The 23,684-nt window shown below is 40.1% G+C and overlaps 1 protein-coding gene across 1 annotated transcript in view; it reads left to right on the plus strand.

Moving 5' to 3' along the window:
- LOC120044029 (protein FAM189A2-like) overlaps window positions 1–22,068 on the plus strand; it is a 55,884-nt gene extending 33,816 nt beyond the window's left edge. The window contains exons 7-10 of the mRNA XM_038988624.1: window positions 5,944–6,031; window positions 9,633–9,821; window positions 17,585–17,907; window positions 19,878–22,068. Of these exons, the coding sequence (XP_038844552.1) occupies window positions 5,944–6,031; window positions 9,633–9,821; window positions 17,585–17,907; window positions 19,878–20,225 (948 nt within the window). The 3' untranslated portion in view covers window positions 20,226–22,068. The remainder of the gene's footprint in view (window positions 1–5,943; window positions 6,032–9,632; window positions 9,822–17,584; window positions 17,908–19,877) is intronic.
- The last annotated feature ends 1,616 nt before the right edge of the window (window positions 22,069–23,684 follow it).

The following is a 23,684-nucleotide window of genomic DNA, read 5'->3' on the forward strand; positions in this document are numbered from 1 at the left end:
CTGGCTACTCAATACTGCCCCTGCAGCCAAAACAGGCTAAATTGATTTTTTTGAACTCTGTGAAGCATTTATTTGGGCTGCAATTTCTGAGGCTGGTAACTCTAATGAACTTATCCTCTGCAGCAGAGGTAACTCTGTGTCTTCCTTTCCTGTGGCGGTCCTCATGAGAGCCAGTTTAATCATTACCTCTTGATAGTTTTTGCGACTGCACTTAAAGAAACTTTCAAAGTTCTTGATATTTTCCGGATTGACTGACCTTCATGTCTTAAAGTAATAATGGACTGTCATTTCTCTTTGCTTATTTGAGCTGTTCTTGCCATAATATGGACTTGGTCTTTTACCAAATAGGGCTATCTTCTGTATACCACCCCTACCTTGTCACAACACAACTGATTGGCTCAAACGAATTAAGAAGGAAGCACACACATTCCAGGTGACTACCTCATGATCTGGTTGAGAGAATGCCAAGTGTGCAAAGCTGTCATCAAATTTTTTTTTATTAACTTTTATTTAACTAGGCAAGTCAGTTAAGAACAAATTCTTATTTACAATGACGGCCTACACCGGCCAAAGCCAGACGATGCTGGGCCAATTGTGCGCCGCCCTATGGGACTCCCAATCACAGCCGGTTGTGATACTGTTGGCTACTTTGAAGAATATCAAATATAACATTTATTTTGATTTGTTTAACACTTGTTTGATTACTACATGATTCAGTATGTGTTATTTCATAGTTTTGATGTCTTCACTATTATTCTACAATGTAGAAATTAGTAAAAAATAAATGAAAACCCTTGAATAAGTATGTCCAAACTTTTGACTGGTACTGTATGTAAATGAGATATCTGTATTTTAGTTTGAAGAAATTTGCTATAATTTCTAAAAACATGTTTTCACTTTGTCATAAAACATCTATTTAACTAATTTTGAATGAGTAGGTGTGTCCAAACTTTTGACTGGTACTGTACGTTTTCACACCCTTGAATGTGGTTGAATCTGTGTTTGAAATGCACTGCTCGACTGAGGGACCTTACAGATGATTGTATGTGTGGGGTACTGCGATGAGGTAGTCATTCAAAAATCATGTTAAACACTATTACACACAGAGTGAGTCCATGCATCTTATTATGTGACTTGTTAAGCACATTTTTACTCCTGAACTTATTTAAGCTTGTCATAACAAAGGGGTTGAATACTTATTGACTCAAGACTAGAGCTGTGGCAGTCACGAAAGTCCGTCAGCCGGTGATTGTCAAACAAATAACTGTCGGTCTCACGGTAATTGACCAATAATGAACATAAACACATTTAGCATCTCCTGGCTTCCACACATAGCCTACAAGCCATTTTAGTCTAATAAAGCCATGTAATATAGCCTAAACCTTCACAATAAATCCATTATTTATTTTAGACATGTCTATAGAAGCATGATATGAAGAAAATGTAGTCTATTTCAGAAGAAAATAATTGCATACTCTGAGTTGTCCTTATGTTAGTTCCTAATGTGGCTATGCCTAATGGCTGTGGGATACACTAGTTCATTTAGCAGACAAGATTTGCCTATAATTCCGTGGCATTATTTTATAGTATTTTATAGTATGAAGAATACAATTGAACAAAGCTGAATAAAATGTAAATATTTTCTCCAAACGATTTGAGGGAGTGCGCACATGCGGCTATTCTGTGTTGAGCTGTTAATAAAGAAATAGGTACTTCTATATGATTAATTTAGAGTTACTAATGTAACTTTAGTTGTTCTACAAACGTCGGGCTATATGTTTTGATGTTTAATACATTGTAAGGCTGCATGATTCTAATGATGAAAAAAATCGCTTGAAAGGCATATGAGCTCTGCGTTGTTTTTTGCGCAGGCTGTACACACTCCAATAGTCTCTCATTCACAATTTGACAAGAAAACACAGCTGCGTTGTGTCCTTCTCCCTGAGTGTGCTACGCAATCTGAAGCGTCTCTCACTCACACTGCTCTCCGGCACGTGATCGGGGACGCAATTGCGTGCGTCCTTATCCAATTCCGCGGTGCATATTGCAGATATTGGAAGAACTGTCAGCCAAAAAATTGAGTCGGCCTAACAAACAGCAAAAGCACTAGCCTATGTCAATCTACTCTCCCTCATAGTACAAAAGTCGATCTATTCTATGCAATAAATAAATATTCCAAACATAGTCTGGGACAGTTGAGGGATGCGATAGATCCCAAATTAATACAAACACTAGCATAAAAAAAAACAGTTTTATGCAATGTGGCTGACGCAACAGATCAGAACAATTAGCTTAAAATGTTGATAAACTATTATGCTATTTCTACGCATTATAAGCACAGCGATGTGCTCATGCTAATAGGCTGTAAGCGTAGAAAACCATTATCAAAAGTGATCACAAATGCAATTATGCATGTAATGCTTTTATTATAAAGGTGCGCTGCTTATATATACCAGTTAGGCTCCACACCCCTTGTAAAGCGGATTAATGTGTTTAATTTAAAGACTTTTTTTGGCCCCTTTAGTTGTGAAGGCATTGTTTCATTCCAAGTGATAATATATGATTCACAAGTGATAGGCTAATATTCTCACCAATCAGAATATTCTTGATTTAATCTTGTCTTTACATATACTAAATATATACTAAATAGTGTGACATTTGTTTAGATTTAGAATGGACCATTATCATGCACCTGTATCGAAACAGGCAGCGGAAAAAATACATGTCATCTATGCACTTCCAGTTGAAGTCGGAAGTTTACATCCACTTAGGTTGGAGTCATTAAAACTCGTTTTTCAACCACTCCACAAATTTCTTGTTAACAACTATAGTTTTGGCAAGTCGGTTAGGACATCTATTGTGTGCATGACACAAGTAATTTTTCCAACAATTGTTTACAGACAGATTATTTCACTTAAAATTCATTCTATCACAATTTCAGTGGGTCAGAAGTTTACATACACTAAGTTGACTGTGCCTTTAAACAGCTTGTAAAATTCCAGAAAATGACATCATTTGAGTCAATTGGAGGTGTACCTGTGGATGTATTTCAGGGCCTACCTTCAAACTCAGTGTCTCTTTGCTTGAGATCATGGGAAAATCTAAAGAAATCAGCCAAGACCTCAGGAAAAAAATTGTAGACCTCCACCAGTCTGGTTCATCCTTGGGAGCAATTCCAAATGCCTGAAGGTACCACGTTCATCTGTACAAACAATAATATGGAAGTATAAACACCATGGGACCACGCAGCCATCATACCATTCAGGAAGGAGATGCATTCTGTCTCCTCGAGATGAACGTACTTTGGTGCGAAAAGTGCAAATCAATCCCAGAACAACAGCAAAGGACATTGTGAAGATGCTGGAGGAAACAGGTACAAAAGTATCTCTATCCACAGTAAAACGAGTCCTATATCGACATAACCTGAAAGGCCGCTCAGCAAGGAAGAAGCCACTGCTCCAAAACCGCCATAAAAAAAGCCAGACTACGGTTTGCAACTGCACATGGCGACAAAGATCGTACTTTTTGAAGAAATGTCCTCTAGTCTGATGAAACAAAAATAGAACTGTTTGGCCATAATGACCATCGTTATGTTTGGAGGAAAAAGGGGGAGACTTGCAAGCCAAAGAACACCATCCCAACCGTGAAGCACGGGGGTGGCAGCATCATGTTGTGGGGGTGCTTTGCTGCAGGAGGGACTGGTGCACTTCACAAAATAGATGGCATCATGAAGGAGGGATATTATGTGGATATATTGAAGCAACATCTCAAGACATTAGTCAGGAAGTTAACAATGTCAGGAAAATGACCCCAAGCATACTTCCAAAGTTGTGGAAAAATGGCTTAAGGACAACAAAGTCAAGGTATTGGAGTGGCCATCACAAAGTCCTGACCTCAATCCTACATAAAAGTTGTGGGTAGAACTGAAAAAGTGTGTGCGAGCAAGGAGGCCTACAAACCTGACTCAGTTACACCAGCTCTGTCAGGAGGAATGGGCCAAAAATCACCCAACTTATTGTGGGAAGCTTGTGGAAGGCTACCCAAAAAGTGTGAGTTAAACAATTTAAAGGCAATGCTACCAAATACTAAGTGAGTGTATGTAAACGTCTGACCCACTGGGAATGTGATTTAAAGAAATAAAAGCTGAAATAAATCATTCTCTCTACTTTTATTCTGATGTTTTACATTCTTAAAATAAAGTGGTGATCCTAACTGACCTAAGACAGGGAATTTTTACAAGGATTAAATGTCATGAATTGTGAAAAACTGAGTTTAAATGTATTTGGCTAAGGTGTATGAAAACTTCTGACTTGAACTGTAAATAGCGAATGGAAGACGCTTTTCCCCGTGGTTTATTCTCATGCCAGCCAAATAGGCTATACTCCTGTTGTAAATATAAGCAATATGCTTATTATTAGGAAAGTTGAGAAATAAATATTGTAGGCCTAGCCTATAGAACGCTGATGGGATCCTCCTCTTTTTATTAGCGGCCATCAGTCTGTTTTCTCCCGCGATTGCATAGCCTATAGAAATGTTGCGCAACATGAGCTCATGGGCTCTCAAGAAGTGTTTGATTAGATTTTCAAAAATATTTGTATAGATGTCAGAGTGATTAGAGGGACAATAGAATGCTGAGTACAAGGCAGTTAGCAAGTTTGGTAGGCTACTAATGACCAGCAGCAGCATCAGAGCTTGGAGAATCATAATTATGGTGACTAAACGGTCATGTGGAATTTGACTGCATTCATGGCTTGTGACCGCTGGTTTGGTGGTAATACGGTCACCGCAACAACCCTACTCAAGACATTTCAGCTTTTCATTTTTTCATTTTGTAAAAATGTCAAATAAAAACATTTCTACTTTGACATTATGGGATATTACATTCAGGCTGTAAAAATAAAATGTGGAAAAAGTCAATATTGAATATTTTCTAGAGACACTATAATTGATAACAGTATAACAGTATTTTTTCTTTGTCATGGTATTAGATTGTTCCCTTCCATACTGCAGTGTTTGATATAATGAATTCTGGGAAATGTATTTTGATATTTAAAAACATTAAGGGAACTATGAATTGTTATAGACAACCCACAACATGTTAGAATATTTCCAGGCCAATATAATTCTAGAAAATTGATTTAAGAGAATGTGTTTTATATTTCTAAAACTCATTCTCCTAAAAAAATATATATATATATTATTCTAACATGTTGTAGGTTGTCTATTATAATTCATAGTTAATATTTGTTAAATATCAAAATATATTTCCCAGAATGCATTAGAAATGTTTCCCAGAATGCATTCCCAAAAATGTTACAACCTTATGCTACATGGTATTGGTAACCATACGTGACGTCAAAATAAACATTTCTATGGTGATGTATCAAGGCACAAGGTGAGACCCAAATGCAGACACAGGAGGCAGAATGGTCAGGCAGGCGGGTACAAAGTCCAGAAACAGGCAAGGGTCAAAACCAGAGGACTAGAAAAAGGAGAATGCAAAAAGCAGGAGAATGGGAAACCGCTGGTTGACTTGGAAACATACAAGACGAACTGGCACAGAGAGACAGAGAACACAGGAATAAATACACTGGGGAAAATAAGCCACACCTGGAGGGGGTGGAGACAATCACAAGGACAGGTGAAACAGATCAGGGCGCGACAGTGATGTGTAGAATAAATAAGGCATTTGAGTCTGAATTAATTCAATGAATTAAATTCTACTTCCTTTAATTCAAATTCTATTAATTCTGCTTCCTGTGGGGGTGTGGCCAATTCATATTCAAGAATTGAATTGAAATTAAATGGCAATTCACAACTCAATTCAGAATTGACCCCAACCCTGGATAATTACTTTTATCGTTGGTTTCATAACTGTGTGGTTTATTAATGTCTCCCAATCTTCAGTTACAGTATAATATCGAATGACTATGTTATCTTCAGGAGACAGAGATTCAGATTCCCGTGACGGATCTGACAGAGTTGACAGAAGAGTTGAATAACAGCTCAGAGGCGGGTACTTCAGTTAGAGGTAGGACACAAGGATGGATGGATTGATGGACCGACATACTGTAATAAAGCTTGAGAGAGAGGTGGGACAAGTACTGGGTTGGGCAGAGTAGTGTAGCGTAGTGCATTTTAACCAGTATGGCGTCAGAGGTCTGAACAAACCAAAACACAACCACAGTGTAAGATATTTTATTAGATATTAAAATTCATAGTACAACGTGGCCCATATGTAAAAATTATATTGACAGATATTTTAACATGTATGTACATGTATTTAATTATATGTAAATTACAGATATATAAATATATGTTTAAGCCTTATATGAACATATATTTAAATATTAACCAGCAGGTCTCCTATGTAGAGGCAATGAAAATAGCTGAAGGAGTAAGAAGTGAGATGGCCGTGGATGTCTCACAGTCTGCAGTGAGTGCCATGCAAGAGAAGGATCCCGACACATTAACAGTGAATAAAAATATTATGAAAGACCAGCATTGTCATTTAGAATTCTGTAAAGTAAGTGTGGAAGAGGTGAAAAAAGTATTGTTGTCCATCAACAATGACAAGCCACCGGGGTCTGACAACTTGGATGGAAAATTACTGAGTATAATAGCGGACAATATTGCCACTCCTATTTGCTATATTAATTTAAGACCAATTTAAGCCCTCAGTGTGTGCCCTCAGGCCTGGAGGGAAGCAAAAGTATTTCCGCTACCTAATAGTAAAGCCCCCTTTACTGGCTCAAATAGCTGACCAATCAGCCTGTTACCAACCAATAGTACACTTTTAGAAAAAATTGTGTTTGACCAGATTCAATGCAAATTGACAACAGACTTTCAGCACGCTTGTAGGGAAGGACATTCAACAAGCACAGCACTTACATAAATGACTAATGATTGGCCGAGAAAAATTGATAATAAGATTGTGGGGGCTGTTTTGTTAGACTTCAGTGCGGCTTTTGACATTAACGATCATTAGTCTGCTGCTGGAAAAAAGTATGTGTTATGGCTTTACACCCGTTGCTATATTGTGAATAAAGAATTACCTGTCTTAACAGAACACAGAGGGTGTTCTTTAATGGAAGCCTCTCCAACATAATCCAGGTAGAATCATAAATTCCCCAAGGCAGCTGTCTAGGCCACTTACTTTAAAAAAAACTTTACTAACGAGTAAGGCCAGTGTGTCTATGTATGCAGATGACTCCACACTATACACGTCAGCTACTACAGCAACTGAAATGACTGCAACACTTAACAAAGAGCTGCAGTTCGTTTCAGAATGGGTGGCAAGGGATAAGTTGGTACTAAATATTTAAAAAACTAAAAGCATTCACTAAACCCTAAACCTCAACAAAATCTTGTAATAAATTATGTGGAAATTGAGCAAGTTGAGGTGACTAAACTGTTTGGAGTAACCCTGGATTGTAAACTGTCATGGTCAAAAGATATTGATACAACAGTAGCTAAGATGGGGAAAAGTATGTTAATAATAATACAGTGTCCTAAACTAATATTGGCACCCTTAGTAAATATGAGCAAAACAGGCTGCGGAAAAAGTCTTTATTGTCTATGTGTCTACGCCAAACCCACTTCTGGTTGTTTCCAAAAATATCTATTTTGGTCTCATCTGACCATAGAATCCGGTCCCATGGAAAGTTCCAGTAACGTTTGGCAAACTATAGGCTCTTGAGCTTGTTGTTTGATCAAATAAAATAAAAGTTTATTTGTCACGTGCGCTGAATACAACAGGTACAAAAGATACGAGTAGCATAACCAAAAGGTAGTACATGCTGGAAAGTACATGGGAAAGTTGAACCGAAAACTATTTTTTCATTCATTTTCAAATATATGTTTTATAATTTGTCATAGAGTTTTGCTGTCGCTTTAAAATGATTTGCTTACAAGTTTTGTGGTTTTGCTTTTGATGCCCTATTTTTGTTTACAATTCTATACATTTTGCTTTCAAATGTTTGGTTTTTGATTTCAACATCCATTATTTCACCAGTCCTCGGAAATGTAAAGCTTACATTCTCAACTTTATTTTTCATGTTCACGATTTATTTTATTTTTCAATTCAATACATATTGCGTGAAATAGACCCCATACAGCAAACCTAATGAATAATGCTGGAAATGCCAGTTAAAAAAACTGTCCCTACCTATAAATTACAGACTATGTGCAAAACACAGGGCATCCTGTGAATGGACATGTCCAAACCTCGGTATGAATCTCTCATATCTTCTTTCCACCATCGTAGTTCACATTAATACATGTGAGCCTCGGAAAAAGCTAAACCTGTGTGTCCTGACAAAGTATCCTCGAATTTGTATCCTTTTATTTTTATTTTTTTATTCAACTAGGCAAGACAGTAAACAACAAATTCTTATTTTACAATGACGGCCTTCCCCAGCCAAACCCTCCCCTAACCCAGACGACGCTGGGCCAATTGTGCACCGCCCTATGGAACTCCCAATCACGGTCGGTTGTGATACAGACGGGATTTAACCAGGGTCTGTAGTGACGCCTCTAGCACTGAGATGCAGTGCCTTAGACCGCTGCGGCACTCGAGATCCTTAATGAGAGAGTCCTGTTGCTAGTAGGATGTCTGTCTGTAGCTATCCCATTACAGCTATAGTTACTGCTAACTTACATTGAAAGTACTGATATAGTTATCCTAGTGAAAGTACTGCTATAGTTATCCAGTGAAAGTACTGCTACAGTTACTGTATCCCAGTGTACTGCTATAGTTGTCCCAGTCAGATGAACGGGACATAACCTTGCCCTTCCGTCATAGATTCACCCACTGACAGTTATGCCATCAATGTATTATAAGAACATTTATTTCAGTCTCAGATGTTACATTCACCACCCCCACCCACCCTCTATCGAGCTCTCACAAGCTCAGTCTCCTTCAGCTCAGGGTAGGAAAGTTTCTTCCCTTTCTTTAATCTCTGTGAAATGTGTAGTTTCACTCCCAGTCTGGAACTATTTTAGAGTAGAGAGACACGTTTGTCAAACTGAGAAGGTTAAGATGAGGAGAGAAAATGTCAGACAGACAGAGACATTATGATCAAACACACCTTGAAGGTTCAAATTGTAACTTTCCCTTTCTAAGGTCACAATGCTTGTGTGATAGAGATGGAGCTTTGGGTGTGACCCTGGTATAATTTGTCACACCACACACACTTAAGGGAGAGGAAGAAAGAAAGGAAAAAAACTGACAGAAAGACAGAGTTAAAGAGGGGCAAGAGAGGAGTGAGCGCTACGCATAGAGAAGGTATAGCTGTTTATGCATGGTTCTCATTAAATATTGTCTCTAGGGAGTTTCCTAAGGATAGAGTAACAACATTAGCTTGGGGAGTTTCCTAAAGAAACGCAGGTGTATCAGCGACTGGTTTATGACCCCTATTTACACTAGATATGAATCTGGAACCCCTCCCTCTCCCTCTGACTGGGTTTATTATGTCTCTCTTGGTGTCCCACTTTCCCCTACCCCTCAACCCACCTCCTTCCCCTTACCCACCCCTCTCCTAACTGGCTGACTCTGTGCTTATTATGTGTGTCTGTTTTAGTGCCCCCCTACCCCTCTCCTCCTAATTGTGTTTATTGTTCCTGTGATTCAGACGTTGGTCCCCAGACGACGGTTGTTGCAGTGCCCACGTCTCCGCCGTCTTACCCCTCTCCCCCATCACCCCCCCTGCTCCAGGCCAGACCCCCCCAGGGTGCCCCGGTGCCCCCCGTCAGGAGGTCTCAGCGCCAGAGGATCATGCGCTCCTACAGTGACCCTGTACTATTGGACCTGGCTGCCAAAGGTAAGGCAGGGTCACCCATGCACCCATGCACGCGCGTGCGCGTGTCTTTCTGTCTACACATCTCTCACTCTCTGCGGGAGATTCACTGGAAACTGGTCTCTTTCAAGGACACACACCACACACACACAAACACACACACACACACACACACACACACACACACACACACACACACACACACACACACACACACACACACACACACACACACACACACACACAGCGGCTCCGACAGTCAAAAAACAGGATTATATAAACTTTATAGTTCTGGAACAGTCTGTCCTCAGTAAATCTACAGTCTCTGCGTGCGTGCGTTTAGAATCTCCTCATTCTCTGAAGATTGTGACTACATGTACAAACATTTCCCTTGCACAAATTCACATTTAATATGATACCATTTGGCAGACACTTTTATCCAAAGCGTGTGTACATTTTTAGTGTGGGCGAGCCCCAGCAGGAGTTAAATCCATGATGCTGACATTGCAAGTGCCATGATCCACCACTGAGCCACACAAGACCACCATTTTTGCAAGAAAGGAAACAGCAAATGTTTATTCCTTCTGACAGTGAAGGGAGTTCAAAAACATGGCTCATTAGATTTTATAGTGGGATTACATGATAAAATGCAACAGATGTTTTTGTTTGTTTAATATTCACTCAGCAATAGAGCAGAAGCAAATACTTGACATGTCAATTCACATTGTAATGAATTCATTAAACAAGAAATAAGAAAAACATACATGTTGGTATGTTATAAAGTGCATTAAAAAGCTATATTTCTAAACTACTGTATTTAAAAGGATGTATGCGTGCGTGTACATGCATTTTTGCATGTCTGCCTGCCTGCATGTGTGTCTGTGTCTGTAACTGGCTGATCCACAGACAAACAATCTCACAGATCCATGTTGCCTTTTTGATGCATGGTAGGTCATTCCAGCTGTACAACTGATGCGCAGGCTGAACGGTGACACAGTCCTCCTCTTCCCCACCTCCATTTTTAGGCTGTCCGGAACTCCAGAACCTACAAACCATGTATACTGTTGATGACCTTTGAACTTATCCTTAATCAATGTGTAAAGAGACTTACCTTCTGCCGACAATCGAATGACAGTGTCGATTTTCTTTTTACGTTTATATTTTGATATACATTGTTGATGTAACCATTTCCTGGTTTCCCTCAGAATCCTTGTCAGTCAGACCAATCAATACGTGTTGAAGAACTGACTGATAACAAACAGTGAAAGAAGAGAGTAAAAGTTGCGTTATGATACAACTGCACTGAAGGCAATTAACATAGACTTTTTTTCTGTTTCACTTCTGATTTGAAAGATCTTGAAAATCTGAAGTCTCGCTCTATCTTTCTCACACACACACGCACACGCACACACGCACACGCACACACGCACATGCACACACGCACGCACGCACGCACACACACACACACACACACACACACACACACACACACACACACACACACACACACACACACACACACACACACACACACACACACCTGTTCCCCTCTGCTGTTTTTGATCACCAGGTCTGGTCTGCTACCCTCTTTGGACATCTGTTCTTCTCCCAGGTGTTATGCTCTTAGGAGAAGTACCAGCTGGAGTTAAACTTATTCCGTCCTTTCATACAGAGTTGAGAAAAAAGGTTAATTGCTTTCCCTTCATTGGAGTGCACTGTTAACTGATCTCCCACACACACGCACGTACACTGTACAAACACACACACACCAGGGTTGAAATAGTAGTACCGGCAAAATAAATATTGAACATGAGCCTATGACAATAATTAAAACAAAGATGCCAAAAAAAACTGTAGGCTATTAAACTATTTACACTATGTATACGAAAGTATGTGGACACTCCTTCAAATGAGTGGATTTGGTTATTTCAGCCACACCCGTTGCTGACAGGTGTATAAAACCAAGCTAGGAGGTCGAAGGAATTGTCCGTAGAGCTCCGAGACAGGATTGTTTCGACGGACAGATCTGGGAAAGGGTACCAAATAAACGTCTGCAGCATTGAAAGTTCCCAAGAACACAGTGGCCTCCATCATTCTCAAATGGAAGAAGTTTGGAACCATCAAGACTCTTCCTAGAGCTGGCTGCCCGGCCAAGCTGAGCAATCAGGGGAGAAGGGCCTTGGTCAGGGAGGTGACCAAGAAACCCAATGGTCACTCTGACAGAGCTAGAGTTCCTCTGTGGAGATGGGATAACCTGCCAGACGGAAGCCAGATGGAAGCCACTCCTCAGTAAAAGGCACATCACAGCCCTCTTGGAGTTTGACAAAAGGCACCTAAAGACTCTCAGACCATGAGAAACAAGATGTTCTCGTCTGATAAAACCAAGATTGAACTCTTTGGCCTGAATGCCAAGCTTCACGTCTGGAGGAAACCAGGCACCTACGGTGAAGCATGGTGGTGCTGTGGGGATGTTTTTTAGCATCAGGGACTGAGACTAGTCAGGATCGAGGCAAAGATGAACGGAGAAAAGTACAAATGAAAACCTGCTCCAGTGCGCTCAGTTCCTCAGACTGGAGCGAAGGTTCACCTTCCATCCTGACAATGACCCAAGCACACAGCCAAGACAACGCAGGAGTGGCTTCGGGACAAGTCTCTGAATGTTCTTGAGTGGCCCAGCCAGAGTCCGGACTTGAACCCTATCGAACATCTCTGGAGAGACATGAAAATAGCTGTGCATCAACGCTCCCCATCCAACCTGACAGGGCTTGAGAGGATCTGCAGAGAAGAATGGGAGAAACTCCCCAAATACAGGTTTGCCAAGCTTTTAGCGTCATACCCAAGAACACTCGAGGCTGTAATCGCTGCCAAAGGTGCTTCAACAAGTACTGCGTAAAGAGACTTATGTAAATGTGATATTTCCGGTTTATTTTCATTTTTTTGGCTTTTTAATTTTTTTTTACTGTTTTTGCTCTGTCATTATGGGGTATTGTGTGTAGATTGTTGGGGGGGGAACGATTTAATACATTTTAGAATAAGGCTGTAATCTAACAAAATGTGGAAAAAGTCAAGGGGTCTGAATACTTTCCGAAAGCTCTGTATATACAGTGGGAAGAAAAAGTATGTGAACCCTTCAGAATTACCTGGACTTCTGCATAAATTGGTCAAAACATTTTATCTGATCTTTGTCTAAGTCACAACAATAGACAAACACAGTCTGCTTAAACTAATAACACACAAACAGTTATTATTTTGCATGTCTTTATTGAACACCATGTAAACATTCACAGTGCAGGTTGGAAAAAGTATGTGAACCCTTGGATATAATAACAGGTTGACCCTCCTTTGGCAGCAATAACCTCAACCAAACGTTTTCTGTAGTTGCGGATCAGACCTGCACAACGGTCATGAGGAATTTTGGACCATTCCTTTTTACAAAACTGTTTCAGTTCAGAAATATTCTTGGGATGTCTGGTGTGAACCGCTCTCTTGAGGTCATGCCACATCTCAATCGGGTTGAGGTCAGGACTGACTGGGCCACTCCAGAAGACGTATTTTCTTCTGTTCAAGCCATTCTGTTGTTGATTTACTTCTGTCTTTTGGGTTGTTGTCCTGTTGCACCACATAACTTCTGTTGAACTTAAATTGGCGGACAGATAGCCGTACATTCTCCTGCAAAATGTCTTAATTAACTTGGGAATTCATTCTTCAGGTAATTCAAAAGGGTACACAAACTTTTTCTTGACACTGTATATGCAGTTGAAGTCGGAAGTTTACATACACTTAGGTTGGAGTCATTACTACTCGTTTTTCAACCACTCCACAAATTTCTAGTTAACAAACTATAGTTTTGGCAAGTCGGTGAGGACATCTACTGTGTGCATGACACAAGTCCTTTTTCCAGCAATATTTTACAGACAGATTATTTCACTTTCACTGTATCACAATTCCAGAGGGTCAGAAGTTTACAAACACTAAGTTGACTGTGCTGTCCACATTCATCTGTACAAACAATAGTATGCAAGTGTAAACACCATGGGACCACGCAGCCGTCATACCACTCAGGAAGGAGACGCGTTCTGTCTCCTGGAGATGAACGTACTTTGGTGCGAAAAGTGCAAATCAATCCCAGAACAACAGCAAAAGACCTTGTGAAGATGCTGGAGGAAACCGTTACAAAAGTATCAATATCCACAGTAAAGCAAGTCCTATATCGACATAACCTGAAAGGCCATCACAAAGCCTTGACCTCAATCCCATAGAACATTTGTGGGTGGAACTGAAAAAGCGTGTGCAGCAAGGTGGCCAATAAACCTGACTCAGTTACACCAGCTCTGTCAAGAGGAATGGGACAAAATTCACCCAACTTATTGTGGGAAGCTTTGGAAGGCTACCTGAAACGTTTGACCCAAGTTAAACAATTTAAAGGCAATGCTACCAAATACTAATTGAGTGTATGTAAACTTCTGACCCACTGGGAATGTGACATTTCACATTCTTAAAATAAAGTGGTGATCCTAACTGACCTAAGACAGGGAATCTTTACTAGGATTAAATGTCAGGAATTGTGAAAAACTGAGTTTAAATGTATTTGGCTAAGGTGTATGTAAACTTCTGACTTCAACTGTACCTATCTTTTAAAAATATATTTTCCTTTATTATTTTGGAATAATAATTCCTAATTGGAATAAACAAATGGACAACAACACTTAGACTTCTACTTCCAGTTTATACATACTATATACATTTTACGGACACAATGTATTTTACAATAGTTATCTTTTGTTTGTTTTTAATCCCATCATTCAGATACTCTCAACCCCTCCATCTATCTCTGAAGACCATCCAGTTCGATTTCTATGTTGCCATATATTTTTAACTGTGCTGTTTCACAAAAGTTCTGAATCTATATACATTTTACGGATACAGTATATTTTACATTAGTTATCTTGTTGTTTTTAATCTCCCATCTATCTCTTAACACCATCCATTTAAAAAATATACACTGCTCAAAAAAATAAAGGGAACACTTAAACAACACAATGTAACTCCAAGTCAATCACACTTCTGTGAAATCAAACTGTCCACTTAGGAAGCAACACTGATTGACAATAAATTTCACATGCTGTTGTGCAAATGGAATAGACAAAAGGTGAAAATTATAGGCAATTAGCAAGACACCCCCAAAAATGGAGTGATTCTGCAGGTGGTGACCACAGACAACTTCTCAGTTCCTATGCTTCCTGGCTGATGTTTTGGTCACTTTTGAATGCTGGCGGTGCTCTCACTCTAGTGGTAGCATGAGACGGAGTCTACAAACCACACAAGTGGCTCAGGTAGTGCAGTTCATCCAGGATGGCACATCAATGCGAGCTGTGGCAAAAAGTTTTGCTGTGTCTGTCAGCGTGGTGTCCAGAGCATGGAGGCGCTACCAGGAGACAGGCCAGTACATCAGGAGACGTGGAGGAGGCCGTAGGAGGGCAACAACCCAGCAGCAGGACCGCTACCTCCGCCTTTGTGCAAGGAGGTGCACTGCCAGAGCCCTGCAAAATGACCTCCAGCAGGCCACAATATTATATTATTTTTCCACAAATAGACAGGTATTTTCCTTTCCATGGTAGCAAAATCATATCTATGTTTGCTAACTTTCTATTAAAATGTATTGTTGTGAGATCATTTCTTTCTTTCGGGATATGTATACCGAGTATGTCCACATCACCGTCAGACCATTTTATTGGTAAACTACACAGTAATGTAAAAGTTGTCGTTTTTAGTGATCCAACACATAATATCGTAATTTGATTGTAATCCAGATAGGTTAGAAAAAGTATCTAGATCCTCTATGAGGCTGTGGGCGGATCCAAATTGTGGATTTAAAAGAAAGCATGAATCATCAGCGTACAATGACACCTTTATTTTTAATCCCTTGATTTCTTACCCCTTGATATTATTGTTGGATCTGATTTTAGTAGCTAATATTTCGATGGCCATAATAATGCCGATAGTGGACAACCCTGGTTTACTCCTCTTGACAGTTTAAAACTTTCTGAGAAGTAGCCATTATTTACTATTTTACATCTAGGGTTACTATACATAACTTTAACCCATTTTATAAGAGATTCTCCAAAATTGATATATTCCAGGCATTTATATATAAATTCCAGTCGTACTTGATCAAAAGCCTTTTCAAAGTCAGCTATGAATACCAGGCCTGTTTTCCCAGATTTTTCATAGTGTTTGATTGTTTCTAGTACTTGTCTTATATTATTTCCAATGTATCGTCCATGTAAAAAAATCTGTCTGATTAGTTTGAATAATATCCGACAATACCTTTTTAATTCTATGCACTATGCATTTTGCTAGAATTGTTGCATCACAACAGTGAAGTGTAAGGGACCTCCAATTTTTTAAATGGACCGGATCTTTTACCATTTGTTTCAGTAATAATGAAATCAGACCTTCTTGTTGAGTATTTGATAATCTACCATTTTTGTAGGAGTGGTTAAAGCATGCTAATAACGGTCCTCTGAGTATATCAAAAACGGTTTGGTATGCCATCCAACCCTGGAGTTTTCCATGACTTAATGGCTTTCAGTGCATCAAGAAGTTCCTCCTCATTACTCTTTTTGGTCTTTTGTTACAGACGTCTCTTTCCATTCCTCAAATGATGGGTGCACAGTGCACTCTATGGATGCGGAAATTATTTTAGAGTGGACGAACGTGCGAAGGTAGCCAGGCTTCCAGGAACTTTTTCAGTATTTGACAATCAGATGAAAACATCATGACTGGTTATGTTATTGCCACATTAAAAGGTAATACATTTGAAAAGTTAAATGACAAATCTTTACTACTAGGCCCACATAGATGCAATTAAATTAATTGGGATTCTGTATGTAATTCTGGTAGCATATGTTTAGGCCCCCCCAAAAATGTTGTCCACATGCAAGCGCGTGTACACATAGGAGGTACCGTACCGGGTAGAAATTAAATCTACTTTCACCCGACACATTAACACACACATTTGACACTTTATTACTCATCTAGCCGGCCAAGAAGTAGTTGTAGCTTGTCTCTTTGGTCAGGTTGTGGCAACTGAACATGATGCAGGGGCTGAACATGGTGGAGTGGAGTTACTGACATCAAAACTCATAATTCCGGTGTCCCGGACACAGATTAAGTCCTTCACTAAAAACACAAATTGTTCAGGACATTGAAACCTAATATAGACAAATGTGTACAATATAATCTTCTCTCTTACCAGATGCGTGGGCCACTTGTAGGTTTACTGCTATGTTGGTTTTCGTATTGACATACGTAATTGGATCCTCACAGGTTTGTTTCAATCTCATGGATCTTAGGGAATAGGGTGTCATTTAGGACGCACACCTAGACTAGTGAAGTCATCACTGACCATTCACTAGTCACTTGTGATATCTTAGAAGAATGCTTTGTCATAGGCTAATGTCGTGTTTGATTCGTTAGAAGTGAGATCTGATCATCTACTCAGCATGACTGCAATAAAGACGTGTGTGTGTGTGTGTGTGTGTGTGTGTGTGTGTGTGTGTGTGTGTGTGTGTGTGTGTGTGTGTGTGTGTGTGTGTGTGTGTGTGTGTGTGTGTGTGTGTGTGTGTGTGTGTGTGTGTGTGTGTGTGTGTGTGTGTCTCCCTCATAGGGATAGCGGTAACCCTGTCATTTGCTAAACTGTGAAGCATAGCTAACGCTTCCAACATACGTCCCACTGCATGACCGTCTACAGACACACTAAGCCCCTACCACCCTCTCCTCCTCAGTATTAAGTTGTGAGGCGGCCACGCAGACCACCCAGACTTCCACCCAGACTTCCCAGTCCGCTCTGGCCGCCCAGTCCTCTCGGACCCAGACAGTGACCCTCCGGCAGGGAGGTAGAGGCTCTCGGCGGCCCCGGCCCTCCTCCATGGTGGACTACCAGAGCTACAGACACACCCAGCAACTGGTCAGTAGGTTCCTGGAGCAGCCGGCCCACTGCAGCCTGACCCCCGAGGTCCAGGAACTGGTGGACAGCATCCGCAGCGTGCTTCGCTCTGACCAGAAACAAATGGAGGAGGCCGTACGCTGTGCCAGCTACATAGAACAGGTATAGAGGCTACATAGTACAGGTAGAGGCTACATATAACAGGTAGAGGCTACATAGAACCAGACCTGGGACAACTATAGTTTTATAATTTTTTAAAAAATAAATGGGGGAACAAATAGTTACTTTGAAGGGGACTTTTACTTTATAAAACTATTTCAATGCAGATCTCAGAAAGTTACTACTTTTTATAAACTATTTAAATACAGTTCTGAGAACACAACTTCTTAATATTTCTTAATATATTATTATATTATTTAATATATTATTAAATATTTAATATATTATTAATTATATTATTTAATATATATTTTTTTTAATACAGATCTTATGAAGCTATTGGATTTTCTGGCTTCAACTAATTGCAGCGCTGTATCTGCCACTGCATGTTGAAGATTTAAATAGAATGAATATCTAACACAATCTCCACTCTATCTTAGTCATATTTGATCTACACAATACTTTTCTATCTGAACATTCTGTAAATATCTATTCTCCTGAATGTCTATTGCCCCAGGTGTTCATAATCAAGTCAAACCAATTAACCAATTATATTTTGTACAGATAAGTATAAATAAGTTGTGACACTCAACCCAGACTCGGTTTCCCAAACTTGGTCCTCTGGAGCCCAAGGGGTGCACATTTTGGTTCATGCCCTAGCACTACACAGTTGATTCAAATAATCAACTAATCATCAAGCTTTGATCATTTGAATCAGCTTGTGCATTCCTTGGGGTCCCTAGGACAGAGTTTTGGAAACGCTGAATTAACCAATTCTATTTTGCTAAGATAAGTATAAATACTTTGTGACGCTCAACTACTGTATGACTCTTTCAACATGCCACTGAAAAGGTAAAAAGCTGCAATTAACTTAATAATACCCGAAAATACAAAAGCCATTTGAAAACATTGCAAATAGCAAGTTGAATTCTTAGCTAAATCAACTTCTAACCTCTTTGTCCATCTGCTTATTTCAAACACACACTATAACATAGTTAAAGGGATAGTTTACTCAGAATACAAACTAACACGTTTTTTCCCCCTACCTTGGCTGTAGTTGATATTTGTTATATGGGATATTCTGTTTCCTTCGACACTTAGCCATATTTTGTTACTGTTAGTGTTCTCAGTAACACTTAACATTAAACTGTTCTTGTGCCTGTGTAATAAAGCTGTAATTACTTTTGGAGCAACATGTTATTAGCATGTTGTTACATAATACTTTGGTAATTGCATTTTAATTGCATAATGAGCTGAGAGGAATAGTGACTGTTCCTTATTCCACTTATGTAATAAATCCATTATTATGCCATTATAAAGCAATTTCCTAAGTCATATGTAACAACAATGTTGCTATTGTAATAATCACAAAGTTACTATATATAAGAACTTGATGTCAAGTGTTACTATTAAGTGTCTAACTCATTATGAAAATATATGTGTTAGTCATTTTGAAGCTGCAAAAGTGGTTTACTCTAATGTTGAGTTGATTCCATGTCCCTCATGTATTTAATTGTAGGCTATATGCTATAATAAGATTAATATATGAGAGCCCTCCAAACCATGTGCTAATGATAATATATTTAGACAAATTCCACTAACTGTTGTAGCTTTTGGTTTTCAAAATACTTTCAAAGATGATTTGGTTTTCTGAGACCTGTATGAATATCAAACAAAATAGTTGCCTTTTAGTTTAAACTCTATATAAACTATATTCGACTACTTCAAGTATTTGAAAAGTTGGTATTTTCAAATAAACTACAAAATACAACTATTTTCTGCCCAGGTCTGCATAGAACAGATAGAAGGTATATAGAACAGTTAGAACAGGTAGAGGAGTGGAGGACGGAGGGAGAAGGGGGTGAGAAGGATGAGTAGGTGAGAAAGAGGAGATAAGAAGAGATACATTTGTGTGAATTTTTGTGTGAACTATCCCTTTAAACTGGACCATTATATCCTCCTCTCCTCTCCAGGTGATCACAGTATCAGAAAGAGCAGCTGTCCTCCAGCCCTTCTCCCTCCCCAGGCCCCGCTCCAGACCCAGTGCCCCCCTGTTGAACTGTTCCTCCCAGACCCTGCCCCAGCCCCTCCGGAAGAGACCCGGGCTGCTGCACCTCGGGAGCTGTGGGGACCTCAGCACCTTCACCTGGGCGGAACAGCAGCCGCTAGAGGACAGGCAGGGTGGTGGCTCTGGCTCCAGGTCCTGGTCTAGAGCGGGTTCTAGGGTTGGTTCTAGGTCAACGTCACGGGCGGGGTCACTCCTGGATCACCACGAGCGCCCCCACAGTCTCATAGGGGTGTTCAGGGAAACTGTGCTCTGATGGAACTCTGTTATCCCATCTCAAAACCTCCCTAGCGAAGACATAATGGTATGGTCCACTGGGGGAAAACAGCCCATTGACTCCAAGTGAAGTGCTCCTACTAGTGGTGAGGTTTGGGACTGCCACTGCTAAAGCTAGTGGAGAAAAGTCCCACAGACTGCAAGGATTAGCCTTTGGAAAGGCTGCATGGGAGTGTGTGGTTGTGTATGAGAGTGTCTGTATGTGTTTTTTTTTATTTGTGCTGTGCTAATATTGTTGAAGTTTACCGGTATATGTTCAGTACAGATGTTGTTTGCATCGTCAGAGAATATTTCCCATTAACTATTCTTTGCTACAACCTGTTCTGAAATGATTGGCACTGAACATATGGCTAGACAGCAGGCATGTGCACAGATAGGAGTGTACCTGTGTCAAGCACCTGTCCCTTTGCCCTCCCACTCGCCAAGTCCCATTTTGGGTGGCGGTATACTTGTTTTTTTGTATACAGTTTTTGATGATGTTGTTCTGAACCCACTGCCCGCAGGTCATCGTTAAGTTCGCCACCCCCACCCCATCTGTTGATTGCGCATGTTGGTCTGCCTTGTACAGAGCTTGGGCACGCCCGGGTTGTGCCTGTTTCCCAGTCTGCCCTGCCACTTGATTTACATAATCATCAGTACTCGGTCTGGTTGGCTGATACATGCAGTAGCAACACAGGTAGTCTGTAGCTAACCACCATATACTAAGATATCCACACATGTCACTAGCCAGCCATATACTGTATCATGAGCTAGACGATTGTGAATATTCTGTTATGACGTTATTTCATAATTTAAGAGCATTTATTGATCACAATCAGTAAAGAATAAATCATACTAGCAAACTAGCAGTTTAACAATGATCAGCTGTATCCTCACCCTATTTTCCCGTAGTCAATCATGTATTTTTCTGATGAGTGTGTTGTTGCAGAAATAAATAGACTTATGCAACAAACAAAAATAGTTAGAATGAATTTCGAGATAGAAATTACGAAAGTAATATTTTTTCTTCAGTCTGTGCACGACCCTGCTAGACAGCAATTTTGCACTGAACAATAAGAGCTAGATTCAATCCAATCGCCCCTTTTCGGCTATGCATCTTTCAAAGGAAATGTTTCCACATTTGCGGTAAACGCTAGATATGTCTCCTCAATTGAAGATTACCTTCAAATGTCAATCGCGCTTGAATTTAGGCCTAACTTGAAGGAGAACTGCATGTGAGAGTCTATGGAAGGAAGAGTCTCTCTCTACACTTCACTATCTACCCAGGAAAATTCAGTTCTACCCCTGCTGCCTGTAATGTTCCAAATCATGTACATTTGAAATGTTCAATATGAATTAAACTGGTCATGCAATGCAAGGGTGTTTAGTCTTGGGATGCTACATTTAGCTTCAATTCATTAAATCAAACTGCATCATTTAGACTGGGATTCAACCCAATGCGCATTATAGAGCAGTGCACTGGACAGCGACAATGTGCATTTTAAAGGCAATGTCCCTAACGTTAGCTGAGATGCCATTCATGGTAAATGCTGCGGATGTTCCCAAGCTTAATTACCTTTAAAAAGGCACATTGTCGGCTGTCCAGTGCATTCCTCTATAACACGCCTTGGATTGAATCCTGGCCTTTAAAGGCAACAGAAAGTGGTCTGTGTGGTCCAGTGGTTACAGCCGCTGACCCCGGCACACATGTATGCCAGTCGGCATGGGTTCGAATCGGGCCCACTGCCCTTTGACTCACTCTTCCACGCTGTAGTACCTCTTCAATAAAGCAACAAAAAAAACAAAAGGAGTGGGACCGCCGCACTCCTTAAAAAAGAAAGTGACAACAGTACTGTCCTTTTGCAAGTAGTTTATTGTTGTAAATACCGTTACAAACATTCCAGTTCTGGTAAGGTAATGTAGTTCAATAACTGTAACATCACAGAAAAGCTAGCAAATAAATAAACATTGCCATAGCCTTACAGAAAGTGTTTTTTTTAAGATTAATTACATTCAAAACAGTGCATTATAAACACTAGTTATCCCACCTCTCAGTCACCATCTACTCAAGTGCATGTTTGCTCCCCATCTCTTTACAAAGTACAACTTTCTTGCGGGGGAGGTCTATAGCAATACGCCCCTGTGTTTGTGACCTTGTGCGCTAGTCAAATATGTACAGTTATGTATTTTCACACAATCAACTCCATCTCTAGTTCATATGAAACCACTTCTTTCAGAGTCACGTTAAGGGCCCTTGCCATCAGTCTGAATTCTCTTTTCACGTTACTTGTTTTTCATTGAAGCTTGCTTATATGGTCAATCCAAACACACAAATAACCATTAGAAGTATATATACCTTTATATATATTTATGTATATATTATGTAGTCCAGCTGGTTTTGGTTTAACATGGAGTAAAGAAGTTGTCATTACACACCACACACACTAGAAGCAGGAATGATACAGCATATTACCGACCGACCGGTGACTCCATAGATAAACCATGCTAGAACATCATGTGGTCAACCGTACAGGAACAACTTTTTCAGTATCATTTAGTAGTTCAATGTCATAAGTACAGTAATAAATAAGGCCAAAATTTGATTTAGGGAGGAGATAGAATAGACATTTGGAACAATCAATGGTTTAGAGGGGAGAGTAGGGCAGAGGGGAAGGGTCAACGTTTGGCACACAAGCTCAGGTGGCAGGGTGCTCCAACAGCAACTTGCAAGAGGTGTAGCGTCATAATGTGTGTCCCCTCCACAAGTCAGTGTAGCAGAGGTGTCGCAACAGAATGTGTCCCTCCTACAGAGGTGTTATTATGACACACGTCATAATGTGTGTCCACTCCGAAACCCGGAAACTGTCCCATGACAGTTTGTAAACACCAATCCAGAGGGGGCGTGTCTCAAGCGGGAAGTGACACGGGAGACACGAAGTGAGGGAGAGGATGTCTGGGCAGGAGGTCAAAGCTCATTCACGTTAAACAAGGTGGAAGCTTCCTGGAATTCATTTTCTTTTTTTATTGTCTAGAGTTCTAGACATTTCAGAATTACATTTTAAAACATTCTAAAATAACTAGATCTGATTCTTAAGTAAGCTACAGACCCAGAGTAGAGCTAGAGTGAGAAGAGTCTTATTTCTCATTGTGAAGAAAATAGGTTATGAAATGTATACGGCAGGCCAGACAGATCAATGAAAGGGAGGATATGTGGTTATAGAGGAGGAATCATAACGTCAACATTAGTCATTCCTTCCCACTGTCAATCCATCATCTGCATTAGCTGACACTCCTACAGCAAGGCCATAATCAGAGCATCTGCTCATCAATTTACTACTACATAATAATGCTTCCATTGTGGTTGACGTGTTCATTACCAGTGGTAAGTCATCGCATCTTGCTTTAGTTACTAGGGCTTGATTCAATCTGTATCGCCGAAGTTCGGCGCTATAGCGCGATT

This window comes from Salvelinus namaycush, chromosome 1 (genome assembly GCF_016432855.1).
Source record: "Salvelinus namaycush isolate Seneca chromosome 1, SaNama_1.0, whole genome shotgun sequence".
In the NCBI taxonomy this organism is placed as follows: domain Eukaryota; kingdom Metazoa; phylum Chordata; class Actinopteri; order Salmoniformes; family Salmonidae; genus Salvelinus; species Salvelinus namaycush.